The sequence below is a fragment of the Agelaius tricolor genome, unplaced genomic scaffold (assembly GCF_023055355.1).
Source record: "Agelaius tricolor isolate 1412-34295 unplaced genomic scaffold, bAgeTri1.0.p SCAF_15, whole genome shotgun sequence".
Lineage (NCBI taxonomy): Eukaryota > Metazoa > Chordata > Aves > Passeriformes > Icteridae > Agelaius > Agelaius tricolor.
The window spans coordinates 5,553,402-5,575,593 of NW_027269275.1; the positions used below are offsets into that span (position 1 = coordinate 5,553,402).

Sequence of the window (22,192 nt, forward strand, 5' to 3'; positions counted from 1 at the left end):
TAAGGTTCAATTATTTTCTCAGCGACTTGGGTAAGAGTAGAGTTGGTATCTCCTTTTTCCATTAGCTTTAAATGGGTGCTTTCTTGTAATTATTGCCATCTTATTTAATACCATTGTAGAGGCATGTCTGGAAAGACACAACAACAGCAAATGCTTCTGGACCAGAGACATTGCTTTAAGAAGGCTCTGCCCTGCTTTGTCTGCCTTCTCCAGTCACACTGTTGTTACACCAGAGACACAAGCAGGTCTTGTGTGTGACTCCATGAGGAGACACAGTCTGCTGAAGGGAGTGGCTGCAGCACACTGTGCCTTAGTTGTGCCTTTCCCTGAGGTGTTCCCAAGGCCCCTCTCCAGGGCAATCCTTAACCTGGATTGTGTTCCTTGTCGCTTGCTGCCAATTTCCTGCTCAACAGCCCACCTCGGTCACCTACCCCTTTGGACTGTGCTTTCTACTGAGCCAGTCCTGCCAGAAAAGCAGCTTTAAACACAACTCTAAGTAGGCACTGATCCAGATAAAGCACATCCATTCCCTTCTGCCCAGGGCCAGTCCCCTGTACATCTGGCAGCCTGCAAAATCTAACACCCCATCAGGGTCCCAACACATTGTTCCAGCCCAAAGCAGTAATGCAATTTGTTTTGCTAAATCTGAAGTAATTCCTGCAGGTCCTCGGCCTCAAAGGCCAACGCTGCCACTGTGGAGGAAATGCTGTGACCCCAAGCATTTGATGGTGACCACACCAAAGCAAGAGGTGGCTCCTTCAGCAGGAGAATGGCAAATGGCAATTTTGTGCCTTTGCGTCCTCAGCCTTCCCCCCCTGGTTTTAGCAATGGCAGCTACACTCCAGCACAGCCCAGCAGCTTCAGCAGAGGTCATTTGTGTTGGCTTAGTGCAGATCAGGACTCCCAGTCCACCACTCCCAGCAGTTTGCAATGACAACAGGACCTGGACACTGAGGTCTTTTGCTGGAGGCAAGCCTGTCACAAGCACTCACCCTCTTCAAACTTCATGTTAAACAGAAAGGAAAAGAGCGGGAAAAGGCTACCTTTGGATGAGTCTCACTCATGTCGACACATGGGCCAATTCTGGGCAGAAAACTCCCCCCAGTGCTGGCCTCCTGCTTTGAGTTGACAAACTTCTCCCTCTGGAACTTAGAGGGAAGCAGCTGAAAGGCAAAAACAAAAAAAAAAAAACCAACAAAAAACCAACCGAAAAAAAAACCCAAACAGCAAGAATGTCAGAGATGTGCTTGCTCAGAAAGGCTTTCCTTGAACAAGTGGCACTGATGAATAATTTGTGATCACAGCCACTAGGACAGTTCTGGAAACACTGGAAGTTGCATGCTGAAATACTTAGCACCAATAAATTAATAATACAGAGTGCAATACACATACTCCAGCCACATGGCTCTGTCCCATGAGTCTCTCTGTGATTTGATGGGACATGTTTGGGGATTTCTGCTCTTTGGGCATTTGTTTCCTCTTACATTTCACTGGATTGAGGCAGTGACCTTTCCAGAGAGTGGGGAGGAGCTCTCAGAACTGCCTGAACTCCACCCCTGCACAACACTCAAAACTCACAGGCAGGAGATAGCACTGCTGGCTGAGTCCAAGAGAAGCAAGCAAGACAAGCTGTACCAAGAGTGAGGTGCACAGGAATGTGTCCAAGTTTTAGCTCTCTCTGTTACTTAGCATTGGTTTTCTCTGTCTGGGCTGACAGAGCCCTCGAGAGAAGAAAACAGAGGGATGTCCTTGGCAGAGCCTCAGCAGTGGGGCATCTTCAGTCAAGTGAGCTGCAGACAGCAAGGGACCTTTGTGGCCCTGGCTCCAGTGCTGCCTGCAGGGCTGCATCTGTGCCCACCCAGGAGCTGGGAGAGAACAGCTGCTTTGGAAGCTCTTCCAGCTGGGACCAGCCGTGGCTCTCAAGGCTTGGGGCAGAGTTTGAGCTTCCCCCTCACATGCCCAGGTGCCCAAGGGCAGCTTGGTCAGAGCAGCACAGGTGAGTGCCCAGCCTGACAGAAGGAATTGCTGTGGCAAAGGGGAAGGAAAGAAGCCCATGCTGAGGGCTTCAGCTGTACATTGGTTTCACTTGGCTCTGCTGGCACAGCCAGGCAAGGTGCTGGGCTGTCCCTGACACATCCCACAGTGTTCCCTACTGCACCAGGACAGCCCCAGCAACAGGAGCATGGCACAGAGGGCTGGGGAGGGGCTCTGCAGCTACAGAGCACTGCTGGACAACAGGGGCAGGGAGAGCAGGGACACCAGGGCAGTTTCCAGCCTTAACACAGCCCCAGGGGCTACTCACATTATTAGGCTTAAGTCCTTCCCTAAGCAAAAGTCGAGGTGTTGGTGTCCTTCCTGGGAATCCAGATGCCATTGTGAAGAGATGATGTCACAGATGAGTGACAGTCCCTCAACAGAACTGGAAGGAACAACAATGGAACTCTGAAAATCCAGAACCCAGTTCATGGCAGACTCAAGGGATATACTGGTGCTAAAGATTTTCTATGATTTGAAAGTAGCTATGTGCTTGTTTGGCATAAGCAGCTAGTATTGTTAGGCCTCTAGTTGGACTTTATTTGAACTACATGGTTACCTTGTGCAATTCAAAGATGGATCATACTGAAACCTGGAGCTAAAATGCTCAACATTAAAAATACTTAGAACAATCAAAGCTGTAGCTTAAATATTATTTAAAAACAGCTTGAGTGGACCTCCTCTTCTTTAGGCTAAACAACCCCTGCTCTCTCAGCTGCTCCTCACAGGACTTGAGAGAGACTGGAGTGTTATGGTTAATGGCTTAAATATTGCTATAAAGAACTTTTTGCCCACTGTGACAAAATTGAATAAAGAAGCTGAGACCCCCAAGCCCACCCTTCCCTGAAAATGCCTCCTGACTGGAACTTGGCACTGTGAGTTAAGCTGCCTAAGGGAACTTGAGACAAGATAAAGCTGACACTAGCATCCCATTAGCTCAGGTCTGGGGAGAAGTGAACAAGGCTGAGGGGGAAAAATACATCCCCACTAAAGCCAGACCCAGCAGCTGTGCTGAAAACCAGCTCTGTCTGCCTTCAGGCTGGGGAAGTCATAGCCACAGACTCGTCTGCTGAGGCCAGGTTTGCACACAAACCTCCCATCAACAGAGGGGGGAGGAGGAAATTCTGGGCGTGTGGCACAACCTCTGCTAAGGGGCAGTGGACACCCATCCTCCCTCAGACAAACTGGCTCAGCTCTAAAAGCCCCCAGCCCCAGAAGGCCACATCCAGGAGACCTTCCCATGAGGGGCAGCTGAGGGGGTGTCATAACCCATCAAAGACCTCCAAAGTGCCCCCAGAGCCATTCCTGAGGCCTTGCACCAGACGACTGCAGGGCATGCAAAGTAACACAAGAGATCTGAAAAGCCACAACCCAATTCAGGGCAGACTCAAAGGATATCCTAGTGCTAAAGATTTTATATTATTTGAGAGTAGCAAGAGACAAAGCCAAACTTGCCCCACCCCAGGGAGCTACCTGGGCAGTCCCACCTTGCCCAAATCTGCATTAATCCTTTGGAGTCTTCCATTTTGTGAGGCCTCACCACAGAGAAGACCAGAAGAGGATTGAATGGGATGGGATCCATGGAATGGTGATATTTTCTACTAAATCTGTCTCTGTCGCTCTCTTTCTTCCCCCCTTCCCAGCTCCCTCCCTCCCCCCTCCTTTTGCTATTTCTTTCTCCCTTTCTCTTCCTCACATTTACTGTTCCATAAAATCCAAACTATTGACTTTGGCACATGGTCATGTTTTGCACCTTAATCCAGGGGCATCTCCTTAATAATTTTAATAACCAGATCATAACAACCCCCTGAAACTTGAACAGAACTAATTCACCTATAAGTAGTTTAAATAAATACTATAGGAAAAAATGGATAGACTAGTATATTTAGGAAATGTTGCATTTCTTCGGTGAGACAAAAAGCACCATCAGCAGACCATATATTGTTCATCCCCTCAGCTGTACATGCCACCAAACTGAAGACTGGCATTATCCCATCCTGTATTTCCCTTTGGCATTCTCTTTCAGAGCAGAGATGTGTCAAAACCAGAAAGTACAACTTGAGTCAATCTTTACCTTCAAACGAAATTCAGGAGTCCCTCACAAAGACCAATGGTTTGTAAGTTCAGGACTCCCTCACAGAAACCAATGTTCTGTGAATTTAGGAGTCCCTCACAAAGACCAATGGTTTGTAAGTTCAGGACTCCCTCACAGAAACCAATGTTCTGTGAATTTAGGAGTCCCTAGCAAAAACCAATGTTTTCCGAATTTTGGAGTTGCTCACAGAGACCAATTCTCCGCCAAATCACAGGACTCGTAGAGACCAATCTCTGCGAACCATTCGCTTGGCTAATGCCGAGTGCGAATGAGCAGCAGCGTCGGCTGCGGGCGCTGAGGCCACGGCGCCGTCACAGACGCTGAGGGCCCGGGCGCGGTTACCGGGCAACCGCGGCACCGAGCCTGGGGCCGGCCCGGGCCGGGGCCCGGGGCGGTGGCGCTGGGAGGGCTTTGGTCCCGCATCGGTCCTACTTCGTTGCTCCCTCGCTTCCCTCTCGTTCCGCCCTCGATCTGCCCGTTTCCCCGCCCGTTTCTCCGCTCGGTCCCCGCCTGTTCCAGCCCTGGTCCTCCCTCGGTCCCCGGGCACAGCGGGCTGGGTTCGCTCCCGGGCCCGGAGGCAGCGCTCGATGTCGCCAGAGCCTCGGCCCCACCTCTGGGCTGCTCCTCCACAAAGGGAAAAACCCAGGGTCTCAACAGTTTGTGTTCAGCGATAGTACAAGTGGGAATCAGCCAGCTGCAGGTCCTGGGCACTGACAGTTAGCATCTCGTTCTTCTTAGGGACACTCAAGTAGCAGGAGTAATTTTCTGGTGTAATGTTTGTCACCTAATCTGTAGCCAGGAATCAGTGCTCCAGATGACTGAAGTTCTCCCATCCTGTATTTCCCTCTGTCATTCTCTTTCAGTGCAGAGATGTGACAAAACCAGAAAGTACCACTTGAGTCAATATTTACCTTCAAACGAAATTCAGGACTTCCTCACAAAGACCAATGCTTTGCCGGTTCAGGACTCCCTCACAGAAACCAATGTTCTGTGAATTTAGGAGTCCCTCACAAAGACCAATGTTTTCCGAATTTTGGAGTTGCTCACAGAGACCAATTCTCCGCCAAATCACAGGACTCGTAGAGACCAATCTCTGCGAACCATTCGCTTGGCTAATGCCGAGTGCGAATGAGCAGCAGCGCCGGCTGCGGGCGCTGAGGCCACGGCGCCGTCACAGACGCTGAGGGCCCGGGCGCGGTTACCGGGCAACCGCGGCACCGAGCCTGGGGCCGGCCCGGGCCGGGGCCCGGGGCGGTGGCGCTGGGAGGGCTTTGGTCCCGCATCGGTCCTACTTCGTTGCTCCCTCGCTTCCCTCTCGTTCCGCCCTCGATCTGCCCGTTTCCCCGCCCGTTTCTCCGCTCGGTCCCCGCCTGTTCCAGCCCTGGTCCTCCCTCGGTCCCCGGGCACAGCGGGCTGGGTTCGCTCCCGGGCCCGGAGGCAGCGCTCGATGTCGCCAGAGCCTCGGCCCCACCTCTGGGCTGCTCCTCCACAAAGGGAAAAACCCAGGGTCTCAACAGTTTGTGTTCAGCGATAGTACAAGTGGGAATCAGCCAGCTGCAGGTCCTGGGCACTGACATTTAGTTTCTCGTTCTTCTTAGGGACACTCAAGTAGCAGGAGTAATTTTCTGGTGTAATGTTTGTCACCTAATCTGCAGCCAGAAATCAGTGCTCCAGATGACTGAAGTTATCACATCCTGTATTTCTCCTTGGCATTCTCTTTCAGAATACAGATGTGCTAAAAGAAAAGAGTACAATATTTATCAATCTCTATCTTCGAATGAAATGCAAGATTGATTTTTCAGTTGTATTCCCAGCATTGTAATAAAAACACACTAGAACCTTAATTGTTGCAAGTGTCCTGCTTGTAGTAAATTTGAGATTTTAATAGTCTTTACAAGTTTATCTGTAATATATATTATGCCCTAGGTTTTAGATTTTCTATTTTCCAGATTCTGTGCTGCTTTACTGTGTAGTTCTGAGTTTCATATTAGGGGATGGTGAGCTCTCTGCACAGAGCAGGGAGACAAAACAATTCCTGCTCTAGCTGGGCACCAAGGACAAATGATCCAAATCTCAGCCCAAGAGCACAAACAACATGGGCTGAAGGGAGAAAAACAAGCAAGATGGGACTGCATGGGCTAAAGCTGGAATGGGACAATGAACTGCAAGATGCAAATGGAGCAGAACTGATCCAAGGGAGAGACCCCGGGAGCAGTCGTATTGTTGCATTTTGGGACCATTTTGGTTCATCTTGGGTGCAGCCCTGGGCTGGGCTCTTGTGCTGCCCAAGGTGCATCCATTGAGGCCTTATATTAAGTACCTACTTTGTTCTTTAAATCCATCTAGCCTCTAAGCCTTCACAAGGCATCATATAGGTTTATATATATTCTAAAGAACTTAGGCTTGTTAAATTACTGCATTCGCAATAGCACAGATTTTGTGTCTTCAGCAGAACTGGTTTGTCTTAGTAAAAAGACTTATAAGTGAAAAACTTCCTGAGTTAACTAGAATTAAGGAAGGACATTTGAAAACAGACCAACACTATTAGTTCATGATGTTTCCAAGTCTACTACTCTGTGTAGCCTAAGGAAGCTGTAATAGAATAAGGGAAGAGAGACCTTGCAGCCATGTTGTCCATAAGTGTGTAGAAAACCTTCACATAGAGTGCCTGCACGGACACTTTAAAGACTTGGTGACAGAAGAGCAACATAGGATTGAACTAACACAGACAAATATCAAATTAAAGTCAAATTACAAGTTATTTTATTTTCAGATGGTGTCGCAGATTGTACGCTGCTCACCATCCATGGGGTTCAGAATGTCCTGCAGCATGGCTGAGCCATGAGACTTGTGGAGTAGAATTATGAAAAGGTGAAGCACAAACATTTCTTATGCGCCTACATTGCATTACCAACTCGGCACCTTAAAAATGGTTTTGCTTTTTTAATGGAAGTTTATAGCTGGAATTAAAGATTTTTTAATTGTTGAGAAGCTCTGAGTAGAAGCAAATATTCCTGCTGGGTACCTGTGGTAGGTAGGTACCTGAGACCTGGCAGTGGAAGAATGTGCATGTACTTACATTTAGATCTCTGAAGTATTCATTATAGTCAAGAGCATATCCAACCACAAATTTATCTGGAATTTCAAAGCCTGTATCTGCAAGAAAATACAGTTCTTTTTATAATTCAGTGGTGTAAGTAGCTTTTAAGTGCACAGTTGGTATTCAACATATACTTGAGCTGAGACTAATAGGCATCATCTCTTTCAGGGTACTTTCTTAAGAATCTGAGTTGTAAATTGATGACAGAGGTTTGAATCTAAACCATTCTCATCAGCCAGTAATAAAATTAAGGTGTTAAGAGAATTATTTTTATTAACAAAATAATTGTTAAAAACCTAATTATGAGTTAGTCCTGGGAGAGGAGAAAAGTAGTGAGATTTTACTTGGGTGAAAGTAGATGAACTGTGATTCAGTAAGACTTTTCAGTTTGGAAACAAGGCAAGTTTAATAATGCCAAATGTCAAAACAAATGCCCTCTGGGGTCAAAACAGAGCAAAACACAGTTAAGGCTTGATCCTGTTTCTGCTATCTAAATAGTTAAATTTATATATCAAGTAGCTAAATCTGAACTCAGGGGAAAAACAGAGGCCTCAGGATGGTGTAGCTAGTCATTAGTTCACAAGTTTTTATGTAGTTTCTCTCCATTTCTCTTGGCCTTCATGAAACTTATGTGCCAGTTGTCAAATGTGCTGCGTGAAGTGAAATTCCAAGACTGTGTTTTGGAAAATACAGGAAAAAATGCTAGAAAAACATTATACTCACAGTCTGGTCTGTAACCTGGACTCTGACATGTCCTTTTAACAAGCAGGCTGTAAGGCAGAGCAGAGAAGGTTGGTTTTTAAAATATGTCTTGCTCTAAGTGGTAGACTTCCCTTCTGCCACACCTCTCTATAAGGTTCTAAAATCATGCACTTAAATTAAAACAGTGAGATTATTGCACAGAAAGAAGTAGTGTTCAGCCTTGTAGTGGAGGGAGAAGCAAAGGCTCTGATCTCTCTGTCCGAGTGGCTCAACTTTGTATTCAGTTCCCTTCAATGCTGTGTCTCAGATCTTTGCCCTTCCATGCAGCAATGGACATAGAATAGCACAGAGGGGGAAGCATGTCCAAGTGGCTGGTAATGATTTTAGTGGGGAGGGAGGGAGAAAAGGACAATTTCTCCTGCAAAATTACATCGATTCTTGCTTTACCTCATGTCATGGTTTGACACTGGCACAATGCCAGTGCCCCCATGCAGATACCCTCTCCCTGGTTTCTGCTGTGAGATGTGACCAGGAATAAGCAAAGCAGGCTCCCACTTAGGAAAGGAAAAAAAATTATTAACTAAACTACAAGAGAAAGAAAAAAAAAACCAAACCACACACAAAGAAAATGAAAACTTCACAAATACATCTCCTCCTCCTCCTCCCCACCAAATTCCCAATACAATACATCTCCCAAATCATTAACTCTCGGTCTGGCACCACTCTTCAGAATACTTAATCCTCAGAGTTCATCAAGAGGAGAAGGAGTCCTTCTTGTGCCAATGGTGACCTCTTCCTTTCATGGCCAGTGCTCTCACCACTGAACACGGACCAGAGCTGCTTCTAGGGTTGACTTTTAAGGATGCTTTGTCCTGATCCAAAAAAGGGCACAGTCTCTCCTTTGGGACACCTGTCCCTCCCATATTTTTTCAACCCCTGGGGCTGAGGGGTACCAACACTGAAGCCTCTTGGTCCTGAGGCATTGCCTCCCCCTAGATGCAGTCTCTGTATCACAAGGAACATGGTTCTGTCCATGGCTGTACAAAAAGAGTCCAGCAAAAGCCACTCCATCATCTCTTCCCACTAGGATTCTTCTCTATTCTTTCACCATCTCTCACTCGCCCAGACCTCTCTCACACTTGCCCATTTCCTTCTTCATCTTCCACTCTATCTCTCTTCTAGAAAAGGTTAATGTTCTGTGAAGTTTTCATTGCCCGAAAAGGGGTTAAAAGCTCCTACAAGCGGCCGGCTGAACCCCCGCTTCATCTCCTTCTCAGCCGTGCTGCCGGCACAGGCCCATGTTTATCCAGTTTCAGGGTAACAGTCCCAGGCCCCGGCTCTCTCTCTCTGTCTATCCCGGGGTGGAGGGGGGGCGCTGCCCGATGGCTCCCGGTGTGTCTCTCTCTCTTGCACCCTTCCACCCCGGGCTCAGGCCTACCTCTCCTGGCCACATGGCTTTTCCTCTCCCCTGGGCCGGGGAAGAGACCCAAACTCTTTCCCGCCAGAAACCCAAAAGGAGCCTCCCAGGGGAGAGCTCTGCTTTTAACCCCGTGTTCTCAGAGGCGGGTCCAATGTTCTAATGGCAACATTTGATGCCAATATTAAAATCTGAACATTCATTGGCCTAACCACAGCATCCCAGAAAACACATTTCCTGTCAAACCACCACACCTGAGCACTTCAGAAGAAACTGAGAACCTTCTGGACAGTCACTAGAAAGACTGTCTGAAGAACTGATGCTTAAAGCAACTGTTTTTATAAAGCATTGTGGTTACTTGACAAACACAGGGATATTCCACAAAATTTCCTTTTAGAGATCTACTAAAAGCAGATCTAGAATGCTACTTGAAATCGTCTTCCCAGTGCTGACAGACTCTTAGATTCTGGAAACTTCTATGGTTGAGGATATTAAGAAATATTCTCAGTGTTGTCATTCTAGTATTGAGGCAACTTGAGGTGGTGTTAGAAAACATATGGAAAGAGATGAATTTCCTTGAAACATAAAGTAAGAAACAGGGAATCCATCAGACTTTATAACTGCCTGGAAAGAGCCATAAAACCTTTTTTTTATTAATTTGAGCAGTGAAGATGGTAGTGCACGGGTAAAATTCCCAGTTTAAGAAACACTTAATTTTTCAGCAGCTGAATAAGGATTACTCTCCTGCATTTGCTTCCTCACCTCCAAACTTTAAGCCAAACAAGTACCTGTCAGCATACACTGCCTATTCACCCAAATGATTTGAATATGTTAGTTAGTGGCTATATCATTGTACCTTACAACTTTTACCATCCTTGGTTTCTTGTCTTTTATTTTTGAAAGCAGTGCTTTCATTGTTCTACCAGTCTCAATAATGTCCTGAAAGAGATAAAAAAATAAATTATCCTTCAAGTTTGAAAGGAAAACTAGACTGTCAGTGGATTAAATTAGAGCATAACAACCTGGCAGCCCAGTAACATAATTAAATATTATTTTATATGTATTATGTATTAATTTGAAAAGAAGGGAGAAAAAATCCATGTCATTCCACCCCTTGTTCAGTCATTACTTACCTCTACTACTAACACATTCTGGAAGAGATTACATAGGGAAAGAAGGAAAGAAAAGAAAAAAAAAAAGTCAATTTTCAGCAAATAATACAGCCAAGAAAAGCACACTAAAACCCTCAGTTACAAAGAAGTTGCATTGATTCTCAGAGGAGATTGTCACTTTTACTACTGACTTTACTTTGGTGCTTTCCGAAGAGTCTTTCTGTATTTATGAAAGTTTAAAATGTGGTGATAAAGGCACCTATGTCAGGTCTATACATTGCTCTATGTATAGCACTATTATTCTAGAGCCACACTGAATGAGTCAGTTTAATATGGTTCATTTCTGGGCATTCTGGGATACAATGGGGAATAGGATCTTTGGGAGCAGTCATCACTGATCACTTCAAGTTTCCACTGAGATCATTGGGAATTATTCACTGTTTCAAAGCCTGGCAATTTATATCAGTGTTAAGTGGCTGGAAGTATGCAGTATCAAAATCTTAATAAAGATGGATTTCCTGGAAAATTCACAAGAACAGTTGTTTCCCTTTAAAAGCTGAAGATGCTATTTCGTACCTTCCCATTTAGTGTAGACAGTTCCTCTCCAACAAAACTGATTTTTTCTGCAGGTGAATCATTCTAGAAGGAGAAACAAAGAGATTGAAGTCACATCAAGCATGCCCAAAAGTGTTGTCCTGTATTTGTTTGACAGGTGTGCTGCTCTTGCTTTTTGCAAGAGGAGGGAGTTTGAGATCTGCCCCTGGCTTTGTCATGTTGAGTATTCTGCTATATGTTTATTCCAGTGGATGTGTAATATCCACCCATCGGGGAAGATCAGTAACTAAGTTCCTTTTTAGTATGTAATTTGAACAGAATGTATGCATAAACTCAATTTTTGTATGCATAAACTCAAACTACCAGTATTTAAAATGCCAGTCTATGGACAGAGTCAATTTTCCAAAGAAAAGAAAGTTGCTTACACAGTAGCTTTTTATTCTGACAAAATCCACAGTAACAGGCACAGATTTATCACCATTTTGATTTAGTGCTTTTATATGGTCTAGTAAATCAGCAAAGAATTTATAGCCTCCTTTAAGGACACAGAGTGCAACAATGTGATGACTTCCCATGTCTTGCATGATATCTCTAGCCAAACGTTCTGTCCTGTGAGAGAGAAAAAAAAAAAAAAGAGTTTAAAAATTCTTATCTTGCTGTTGTGTTTTTATAGCTAGCAAATTGTTACCACAGCAAGTCATAGGAAAGTTAGTTACATATTTGCACAGCACAAGCTGATTTAACCCATAAACCTTAATATTGCAGGATAGGTGGTCTTAAAGATACTTGAGGGAACATGGAAGTTTAACAGAGCTTGTAGAGGAATCCACTCCATAAACCCCCTCTTGTACTAGACTTTAGGACAGAAGTGTTAGGCTGCAGGGTTTCCATGTTTCTTATGGGCTGCACAGGGCAAGGACCTCGGTCCTTTCATTTGGAGGGACAAAAATTGGCATCACTGTCCCTGTTCTTTTCTGTTTACCCTCATACCTGTCCAGGATGAGTCCATGAGGAATGAAGACTCTTTCTAAATCTTCTTCATAATGCTTAGGAATGCAAAACAGATCTTTGTTGTAGCCACTTTCCTCATCTCTTATCTGCAAGGGAAAGGGAAGTAAGTGTAAAACTAGCAACAAAGCCATACAAGAAAAAGCTTCCAGTCTCTGATAGTGTGAAGAAAAAATTCCTCCACACCAATAATGTGTCAAAATAAAAATATTTCTGAGAGTTTTTGATCTTTCTGCTAGAACTGTTCACAATCTGATAATTCGGGAGCTGGTGGCTGAGTTGTGAATGGAGTTGTGCATGGATAAACAAGTACTTTGCCCCATTCATTATGAGATAAATTCTTGGCCATCATCAACTCCTTTAAAAAGCCACCCAAAACAATAACAAACTCCCCTCTTGTTCCATTTGCTGTTCTGCAGAGCTCAGTATCTTGCTCGTGTGGTAGACAAGTGAAAATTAAAATGCAAGGCAAAGGAGATTGGGATTACAGGTCATCATGTGATTTTGAGGTGCTGCTCTACCTTGATCATTATTTTCCACTGTGTAAAATAGAAAACTCTGTCTCCCAAGCATGAATTCACAGCTGAACTTTTGAAATTCCATCCATTAGCTGTCTCAGAGGACAAGGGAGATGGCTCACCCCAAAGGAGAAGCTTTGGGATGACAGTGGGAAGAGGGGGAACTTCGGAGGGTGCCCAGAGGTGGGAAGCTGTTGTGCTGTTTGCCTTTGGAGCAGAGTGCTCCTCATTGTGGCTGGGCACTGGCCAAGGCTATGTCCAACAGATCTGGACCCTAACCCTTTTTGCTTCCAGGGTTTCAGATTACAGTTCTTTATTCAACATGCTGATTTCAGGCCGTTGCACCCAGAGATGTCTGTGTGTCTAGAAGATCCATAATCTCCATTTGGGTTTCTCTTCTGCCCCCAAACAGATAGGTGTCTTTGGATTCTACCTCCCTTCAAGACCTTGATGAATGTTTTGTTCATTTATAATGTGGTGGTAAAAAAACAAGCAAGAAAACATATAAGGAAGTAGAAAAAAAATGTGAATGAGATTAATATATAAGTTTTAGAAATAAATTTGGAAAACCCCCTCAAATTAATGAGATTTTGTCACACCTGTTACTGGCCTGCTGTTGTTAAAAATACAGAACTAACTGAAAGAAAAATTCAGAGCTGGCTCAAAGCTTCAACAGTGGAAAATAGGTTATCTACATACCACTTACCTCCCACAGAACTCAGTAAAGCATTTTTCTAAAAGCTCAGAGCTATGGATTCAGCAGTAATAGCATAAAGTATTGTTAACAACAAGTTAACACCTGCAAACTCTTTAGACAGATGAGTTGTTTTAATTTCTCCTTTTGTTTGGCATAGGAGAGATAAGTGCTTAGGAAGAAAAGAAAAATGAACTGTAGAAAACAGTAGTAGGTTATTACTTGCAAAACTCATGGCAGCCAAAAATGAAATAACCAATTACTGCCATTTATTTTAAATTGGCCACGAATAGCTTCCTGCATTTTAAGCTAAAGATAAAACTGGAGACAGGTGTTAAAGGAAGTTTCAGAGAACATATTATAGTAGCACAAGGCAATGGATATAGAAGCTCATCCTGGCTGGACTCAGCATATTCTGCAAGTACTCAAAATTGATCAGCCCTAATGCTCCAAGAACATGCAGAATGACCTCGCAGCTGGGCCCTGGGTGGGTGGCAGCAGTTCTGTTCTGCCTGGTTTAGTTACTATTTTCTTCATGGCTGAAGTCAGTGAAGTGAAAGCATAAGTACAGGATTGGTTTTAGATCAGGTTTGTTCGTGCCTCATTGATTGTGGAGAGATGCTGGGATCAGATGGGTCAGGCTGTGCCACAGCACTGAGAGCAGCTTTAGTGAGTGCAGAGCTGCTCATGGCTTGATGTTCAATTGACCCAACTGGACAGCTCCAAACTGGCCCATTTCTGCCTCTGGGAGGCTGCTAGTGGCGAATACACAGGCAGGGTATGAGATTCTGACTTAATTAGAAGCATTGGTCAAAGACAATGATTATTTGAGACTACTGGAACACATAAACATCATTATCATTGGAAGTATCAAAAAAAAAAGCACCTTTAAGGATAGTCACTGACACCAGTATAAAAAGTGCTCTTTGTTTTGTTGCTGGATTTGGTTTATTTTGTCTCTAAGATTCCCACGTCTATTGCATTCTCCTTAACTGCAGCTTAAAAGCAGTGATAATGCTCCCTGCAATTTGAGTAGCTTCTTTTACCTAATTGTGATACTGATTGCAGTATTTAATGGACTTCAGCTTTACAATCTGCTTTTGCAGTTATAAATGCACAACATTTCTTCTGCACAGCAAGTTAAAGGTCAGCCTTCTTGCCAAAGCTGAGCTTCCTGCTGCACTTGATGAGTGATACCACAACTGCTTCAGCTCAAGTGAGGGATGAGTTTGTCTGTGTGGATGTTAGTGTGAAATAAAGGGTAATCTTGAGGCATAGAGGTGTGAATAGTCATTATTGCTTAGAGCTACTCCAGCAGTGCAGCTTTGTAGCTGTTACTTGGTTTAACAACTCTGCTCATTGAGAGGCTTGGGTACAAACAATATCTGCTACAACAATATCTGTGTGAAGCATTTTTTAAAGTCTAATGAAAGGTTCAAAACCAGAACTTTAAGGATTGCATCAGTTTGAACACCCCATCACCACAGCAACCTGCTTTACAGGCTCATTAAAGCCTTTGCATTGGTGAATGCTGCCTTGGCATATGCTGAATAGTACAGTGACAGCTCATAATAATAAAACAATCTACTAAACTGTCATGCAAAATCATTAAATTTTTAAATAATGAGTTTATAACTTGAGAAATTAGTTATTTAATTTAGTTTCAGTTTCATCTGTTCAATTACTGATATGAGTTTCTGAGTTTAAGTGGAAAAAACAACAAAATTAACTACAGCAATTTTGTACAGTAGAGAAATGCATAACTATTATTTTGTCAGCACAGAATGAAAGAATATGAATATAAAGTCAAATAATGTCATGCATTTGTAGAAAAGTGAGTCTATCAAGATGCCTTTGCTCTGAAAGCCATCTTTTCTGCTGAGTAAGTATAAGAACCAAAGCCTTTCATTAGTCAGTATTTCCAATGTTCTGCTATTTTTGCTGAAGCTGACCTTTCCCCCCCAGCCAAAGCTCCCTTCAGGCACATAACCAAACACAAGGACATTATGCTTTCTTACCTGCAGTCCATGAGCCATAATCCCTCTTTGAAGGGTGCTCTTGCAGAATGAGTTGGTGTTATTACTGCAGTTTGGCTGGCTCTGCTTTAATCTTCCAGTCAGATCATGACTTCCTTCTAAAAGGTCAGAATTGCCATCTTTCCTGCAGGAAGAATTACTTCCTTCTGCTAATGCACTGACATCACAATCCCAGGTTCTTACCTAATCAGATTAACCAGAAATAAAATGAGCTTGAGCCCTGCTGTAACCAATGAGAGTAAAGATGTGGGGAACGAGGGAGATGCAAAAAAGAAGATCAAGAATCAAATTAATGGGAAGGACTAGGTAGAATCTGAGATGAGGTTTTTAACTGAAAACACATCAGATATTTGGTTGTAGCAGGTGGTAAATCAGTGGTGTGTGTGTAAAACGTAAGTTTGTATATAATTTTCTTACACGGTGTTTGTTTACACAATCCATGTGACAAAGTCCATGTCTTTTAAAAATTCATGTTATTACTTGCTGTCAGAAAATGTCAGTCAGAGATAAAGCAGACTAAACAAAGCATATTTTTAAAAGGATCTTGAAGGAGAGGTTTGCAACTGTTGAGATGTGGTGAACCCTGTCTGTCATTCTTCCAGGTCATCCTTTCATAAAATGAGAGGGTAACAGTTCTAGAAACATGCTTCACATAATTTAAAATCAAATCCTGTAATGTCCTGTAATCTGATTAATCTACCAAACTGCACTATTATCTGGGATTAACATGAAAGTCTGAAAGTTCTAAAAATTAATCCTACTTGCAAAATGAGCTAAAACCAGCTTGCATGCAACATATTACAGGATGTTCTTACTAGATGGGGTATATTTTATTAATTCAACTAGTTTAATGTTCTCTTGGAGAGGGAGCACAGTAGCTAATGAAAGGAGATTTTTCTTGTTTCTTTGTAGTCTCACAGTTGCTCTTCAGACTGTGGCTGGTGACACTTGGGATAACATAGAAAATCTGTTCCAATGGATTAATGGACATATCCACAACCTTAAGTGAGACATTAAATAGTAGTTCTTTTGGGAACTGTTAGTGCCTTGAGGCTACCTGACCCCTATTTGATGTAGTCAGCAGGACCTTCCTTCTGTGAATTCCCTACTGTATTTCCTATACAACCATAAGCTCCATATCCTGAGAAAAGCCTTGCTTTTCTAATTCCTGGTGTAAGGTGGCCCCTTCTAGCTGACACCTTTGTTGGTTGATTTTCTTGTAGTTTTCCAGGTTTAAACAGAGTTTAGCCTAGCTTTGCTAAAATCAACAGCTTGAATGCAGCTACTTCTTTGAAGCCTCTTTCTAATCAAGGCACTAATTATTTGCCCTACTCTCAGTTTACGGTTTTCAGCAAACTGAGCACAGTGTCTGAAATTATAGTGAAAAAATAAATACTGTATGCATATCTGATATGCTCTGTAGCTCCCAGCTTAGCTGAGCCCTGTTTCAAAATGCCCTGCTCTTCTCTGTATTATGGACTTTTTTGTGTGTCAGGGAAATCCTGACTCTTTCTTGGCTTTACTCCTGCTTGGATTTCTCCTTCCTGCTCTCTGATCAGGCCACCTGAAAATATTCTCACATGTAATATATTAGCTTTGGTTCTGAATATTAGAAGGCCACCTTTCCTGTGTAAATTTTATAACCCCCTGAATTTTTTTACTTTAGGCAAGTTTGATTCCATATTACTCACATATCTAGAAACTGTACATTGGAGCTTGCAAATTTTTGTGTTTCCTTTAGGCACTGTACTCTTAGATCTGACCTGAACTGGGCCCAGTTCTAAAGTCCTGTTTAATTCTGCTTCAGAAAAGGATTGTAGAAAATTCCTCTCACTGACTTACTTTTGTGTTTTGGCTCCATAGGGAATATTAGCTGAGTGACAAATGAGCAGTGACTTTATTTATTAGAGCCCGTGTTTACTCTTTCATTAAACTTTAGGAAGTCTCTGCCTACTCTATTTGAAAACTACTTCCCAGATCATATTTGTTCAAATGAATTTAGTCTTCTCAGTAAATTCCGCAGAACCATGAGTAATCACACACCACAATCACCTGTTTTAGTGTTGCATTCTGAAGAAAAAAGTCCTCACAGGTAAAATGTTCATGCTAAAACAGCCGTTTGTCATTGCTGAATAATGAAAATAGAATGGAGCCAGCTGTCATCCTTGGATGGCTTCTCTGTTTTGAATTATGTGATGATACTCCCATAGGAAAGAACAAAAAAGTTTAGGTGTTCCATATGGGAACCCCAAGTGCATCTTTTTAAAATTAAGTGTTCTGAGGAAACCAAATCAGGTTTCAATCTCTTGCCCTGCTTTAGATAATAGGATGCTGAAAGAGCCAATAAGTGAAGCCACACAAACAGACTGGAAATTAATTAGATCAGCACTGATAGCTTGGTAAACAGCAGTCAGTCCATATAGAACAACGGTGCTCCTGGCCTTGCATCTATTCCCAGAACTATTGAATCAGTAACTGCTTTTCTCAGGGCATGATTTTGCTGTTTCCATACCTGAGTTTGTTAAACAGGTTTACATTCTATTACAGTTCGGAGTGACCGGCCTTGAGACTGCTGCGATCATTTTAAAGGTCCTCCAGAAACATTTTATGAACACCAATAAAGCATTTAATTTAAATTAGACTAATTTCCGATTAGTTCTTTTCGTTCGGGACGCAAACACCCGCAGCTGGATGTGCCGTGCGCTCCGCTCACCGAGCGCTGCCGAGCGAGCCCGGCCGTGCCGCAAGAGGGCAGCGCCGGCCAGGGGGAGCGCTTCGGGATCGGGCTGGGAATCAGGGAAAGGTTCTGCTTCCCCCAGAGGGTGCTGAGCACTGCCCAGGCTCCCAGGGAATGGGCACGGCCCCGAGGCTGCCGGAGCTCCAGCAGCGTTTGGACACCACTCCCAGGGATGCACAGGGGGGATTGCTGGGAGGTCTGCAGGGACAGGAGCTGGATGATCACACTGAGAAGGATGGAGAGGGACTGTTTCCAGGGAAGGGCATGGAGTGGCAGGACATTTGCTCAGTTGGTTGGAACATGGTCTTAATAATGCCAAGGTTGTGGGTTTGGACCCTGTATGGGTCATTCACTTCAGAGCTGGACTTGCTGAACCTTGTGGGTCCCTTCCAACTCAGAATATTCTGTGATCCTGTGATATGGGGGAATGGATTCCTACTGACAGAAAATCAAGCTTAGTGAGACCCTGGCACAGGGTGCCCAGAGCATCTGTGGCTGCCCCTGGATCCCTGGCAGTGTCCAAGGCCAGGATGGACCCTGGGGCTGGGAGCAGCCTGGGACAGTGGAAGGTGTCCCTGCCCATAGCCCCTTCCAACCTAAACCATTCCATAATTCAGTCATTCTGTCATCCCTATGATTCCCTTGCAACTCTGAATATTCTGTGATTCTGTGAAATATTTACACCAGTTCCAAACTTGTATAATTGTGGATTACAGGAAAACTGCCCTGATCTGAACCACCAAAGATCTGACCCATAGGCTCCAAGTTCTGAGTGGCTGCTAAAACCTTAAATCAAAACTTAGCCCTTGTATTCAGTGGCTGATGGGTTATTAGGCAAACTGATACATTTTGCAATGGCTGGATTTCAGTAATCCCATGCCCATCCTAAATCTGCTTTTTTTTGCTTGGCACTTTGAATTCTTAGATAAGACCAGCTGCTTAATTGGTTTGCAAGCAATCTGTTTGGAAAAACTACAATGCACATTCCATGGTAAACAATGCATGTTTACAATTAAAGACTAGGAGCAGTTACACAAATTTCAGTCTCCTTATGTACTCCTTTAGATTGTGTAGCTTTTTATGTAGAAAATTTAATGAGTATGAACCTTCATACTTTCCAAATCTATTTTCTCTCTGGCCTGAGATTTTACTAGTTTACTGAAAGAGAAAAGTGATATAAATCTCAATCAGTATTGGATATTTATAAATGTTGTGCATGAAAATGTTTTGGTTTTACAACTCATTTGATTACTGCAACAAACCATCAATAACCCTAGGAAACACAGACTGGTGGATGTCAGAACTGTAGAAGATTACCTGGATTTTAAATTCAAATAATTCTTGAAAATATCCTGACACCAGTTCATAAGTAGATGAATGATAAATTCTGCAAGCTCAGAAATTCTGATGGCCAACATGGAGGAAAAGTGCAGTATTTATTAACAAAATCTTTGAGGCCCTAACAGAAATGCTAGAGTGCCTGTTTGAAGGAAATCTTTATATATCTTCTGCTACATTTGGTTTGTAGATAGGATAAATGTTTCAGTCTCCTGGACTGTCTATGTTAGAAAGTCATTTTGAGAGAGGATCTGATTAGGACTGCGGCAACAGAGCAGAGACAAGGAATCAGGACTTCTGGAATTTATTCCCAGCTCAGACACACAGTTTATTTACTGTATACCCATGGCCAATTTATTTTCCTGACTGCTTCTGTTGTATCTCTGACCTCCCTGTGCCTGCTTTCCCCCTCTGCCTCTTGTAATCAGCTAACCTCAGTGATTGAGTCTTTCTGCCCTGGGCTGCACAGGTCCTTGTCAGTTTTGGGGACATGCCTTCCAAGAGGCCCCATTGATGCCATCACTGCTGGGCATGATTTGATAAAGGACTGTGCCCTGTTTCCTTGCATGAGAAGCTCCAGTTGTTGCAATTCAATGTGTCTGTGAGCAGACAGGAGCTGCAGCATGCCTGCCAGGGTATGCAGTGTGTCTGATCCCATTCCCCCACCCCCCAACAGCTGGATGGGCTGTTTCACCTCTGGAGCAATGGGTGGTCCGGGAAGCAGCCTGCTCTGCTCTTGGGGAGCTGGGCTCATCTCCACTACAGAGATGTTTAATAAAAATATTTGTTAAACAATGGCTTTATCTGAGTGTGTGATCACAGCTGTTTTATTTTAGCAATGTAACAGCAATAACAATTAAATCCATATTTCTCCTTGGATATTTATTTTCCTGAATTCATTCTCAGTGCGGTGAAAGAATTCGGTGTGAATTGCTGAGTTAAAATAGAACTCCTTGCAGTGGATTTCAGACTGCTTGTATGACCTTAGTATGAGTCCTTTCTTACTTGAGATGTTAAACCAGTATAAAAATACATACCACAGAGAGTCCATGTTTTGAAATATTCTAAAACTCTTCTTCATAGTCACTATTTTTAATTGTTAACATCATTTTATTCTGCAAAGCCATGTTTGACCCTTAAGAGACCTAAGTGCCATCTTCCAGTAACAGCACGTAATAAAATTGTGGACTATGCATTTTAGCAAGATTTAAAAAAAAAAGTCCCTTTTACAATACCATGCAGCTACTGCCTTCAAGTGAAGATATGTCATCTCTAAATCTCAGTTTTATAAACCCCTCTATTTCAGTGTTGCCAATGCCTTCTGTTGAGATGTTCAGTATTGAACATGACACTTTGGTAGGAACTGGCTTAGAAAGATTTTACTGCTGCTACTTGTGTTCCTTACAGGCCCTGGCTATGGAACCCACCTCCAGTGCCATTGGCTGTGCAGGCTTGCCCACAATGTGAAAAGCCAATTCAGTACAGTTTCCTAAGACAGTGGAAGGAGCAAAAAGAAAGTTTCTGTTACTGATTCTTAAGTTTCAATTCCTTTGTCAGACACGAAAGATCTACTTTCAACATAGATCACTTTTATCCCCATTAGAGATAATAAAAAGTCTTTCCTTAACTGAAATGAAAAGTAATGCCCTGAATGCACATTTCTGTTGGAGTCCTCTGCAGCAAAATGTCCAGAAATTCAGAGCAGTTCACCACATTTTTATCCAGCATATACACACAAATTCAGGTAATTGCTTTTCTTCAGTCTTACACAACTTATATCTCAGAATGGCAGATTTTATATCTTCTTAACACATGTATTTTGCTAACTTAAACCTAAACATGGCTGCTTTATGGCAGTTGATAATTGTCATTGAAACAGGTCAGGAAACTGGAAAAGATTATGGATTCTTCTTATGTTTGTCTTTGGATTACTCTCAAGTAAATCCTCCAGTGTTAATAAATAATATAGATTTCTCATTAAGCCCCCTTAGGCAAACTTTTTAAAAAGCAGTAATTCTGAAAAACAATAAGTTCTCAGTGCTGATATTTCTGCAACTGACTTACTTGTCCTTTCAAAAATATTTTGTTATTGTCTAGAAAAGGTGAAAATGCCAATCATCATTGTAACAAGTGTCTTTGTCCCTGCTTTCCTTCTGAAGCCACCATTTTAATCTGGTGTAGGGGCAAGTTTTGTTTATGTAAAATATATAAAGGGGTACAGTTTAAATTTCCTGTCACACACAGTTGTATGGAAAATACGGATTTATCCTGTGTACAACCATACATTTTCCATGGGACTACATATGGAATATTTGCTAGAAGCCATCTCATTGTAGTCAGTTAGGTTTTCAAGGGATTTAAGCAAATACAGCACACCTCTCATCATTTCTGAATTCATTAGCCTTCCACTGACAGCCAACTCCTGTTCTCCAGTCAGTATGCCCCAGGTTTTCAGGCCTAAATATTGGAATTACTTGTATATCACCTTTACTCTGACTACAATTTGAAAAATGAATATGTAGTTTTGTGATTACATTAAGGGAAGTAGGTTATATAAAATATCCTAAAGAAACACATTATTTCGTGCTTCCCCTATGTCATATAATGGCTTTGATCTGTGGGAAAAGTAATAAAACCCAAATCTGAATGGTTGAAAATTAATGCAGTTCTACTGTAGCTAATCTACATCCCCTTTAAGATGTATATTCACTGATAGTTAAACTTATGCAATGGCCTGTTTAAAGAGTAGAATTAATTTAATTAGTTATCTACATTTTAACCCTCAAATGATACTAATATTTAAAATCTAATAGTTAAGGCTTGTGCTTGTTTATGTCAAATTGTTT

The 22,192-nt window shown here is 42.8% G+C and overlaps 2 protein-coding genes across 2 annotated transcripts in view; both read right to left on the reverse strand.

Moving 5' to 3' along the window:
- Nucleotides 1-5,412, reverse strand: part of LOC139596579 (hydrocephalus-inducing protein-like) — a 47,339-nt gene extending 41,927 nt beyond the window's left edge. The window contains exons 1-2 of the mRNA XM_071440985.1: nucleotides 5,340-5,412; nucleotides 4,371-4,750 (exon numbers count right to left, since the gene is read on the reverse strand). Of these exons, the coding sequence (XP_071297086.1) occupies nucleotides 4,371-4,750; nucleotides 5,340-5,412 (453 nt within the window). The remainder of the gene's footprint in view (nucleotides 1-4,370; nucleotides 4,751-5,339) is intronic.
- Nucleotides 5,413-5,816: 404 nt separating this feature from the next.
- LOC139596580 (hypoxanthine-guanine phosphoribosyltransferase-like) overlaps nucleotides 5,817-22,192 on the reverse strand; it is a 100,910-nt gene continuing 84,534 nt past the window's right edge. The window contains exons 3-10 of the mRNA XM_071440986.1: nucleotides 12,006-12,141; nucleotides 11,441-11,624; nucleotides 11,037-11,099; nucleotides 10,482-10,499; nucleotides 10,205-10,287; nucleotides 7,953-7,999; nucleotides 7,209-7,285; nucleotides 5,817-5,864 (exon numbers count right to left, since the gene is read on the reverse strand). Of these exons, the coding sequence (XP_071297087.1) occupies nucleotides 5,817-5,864; nucleotides 7,209-7,285; nucleotides 7,953-7,999; nucleotides 10,205-10,287; nucleotides 10,482-10,499; nucleotides 11,037-11,099; nucleotides 11,441-11,624; nucleotides 12,006-12,141 (656 nt within the window). The remainder of the gene's footprint in view (nucleotides 5,865-7,208; nucleotides 7,286-7,952; nucleotides 8,000-10,204; nucleotides 10,288-10,481; nucleotides 10,500-11,036; nucleotides 11,100-11,440; nucleotides 11,625-12,005; nucleotides 12,142-22,192) is intronic.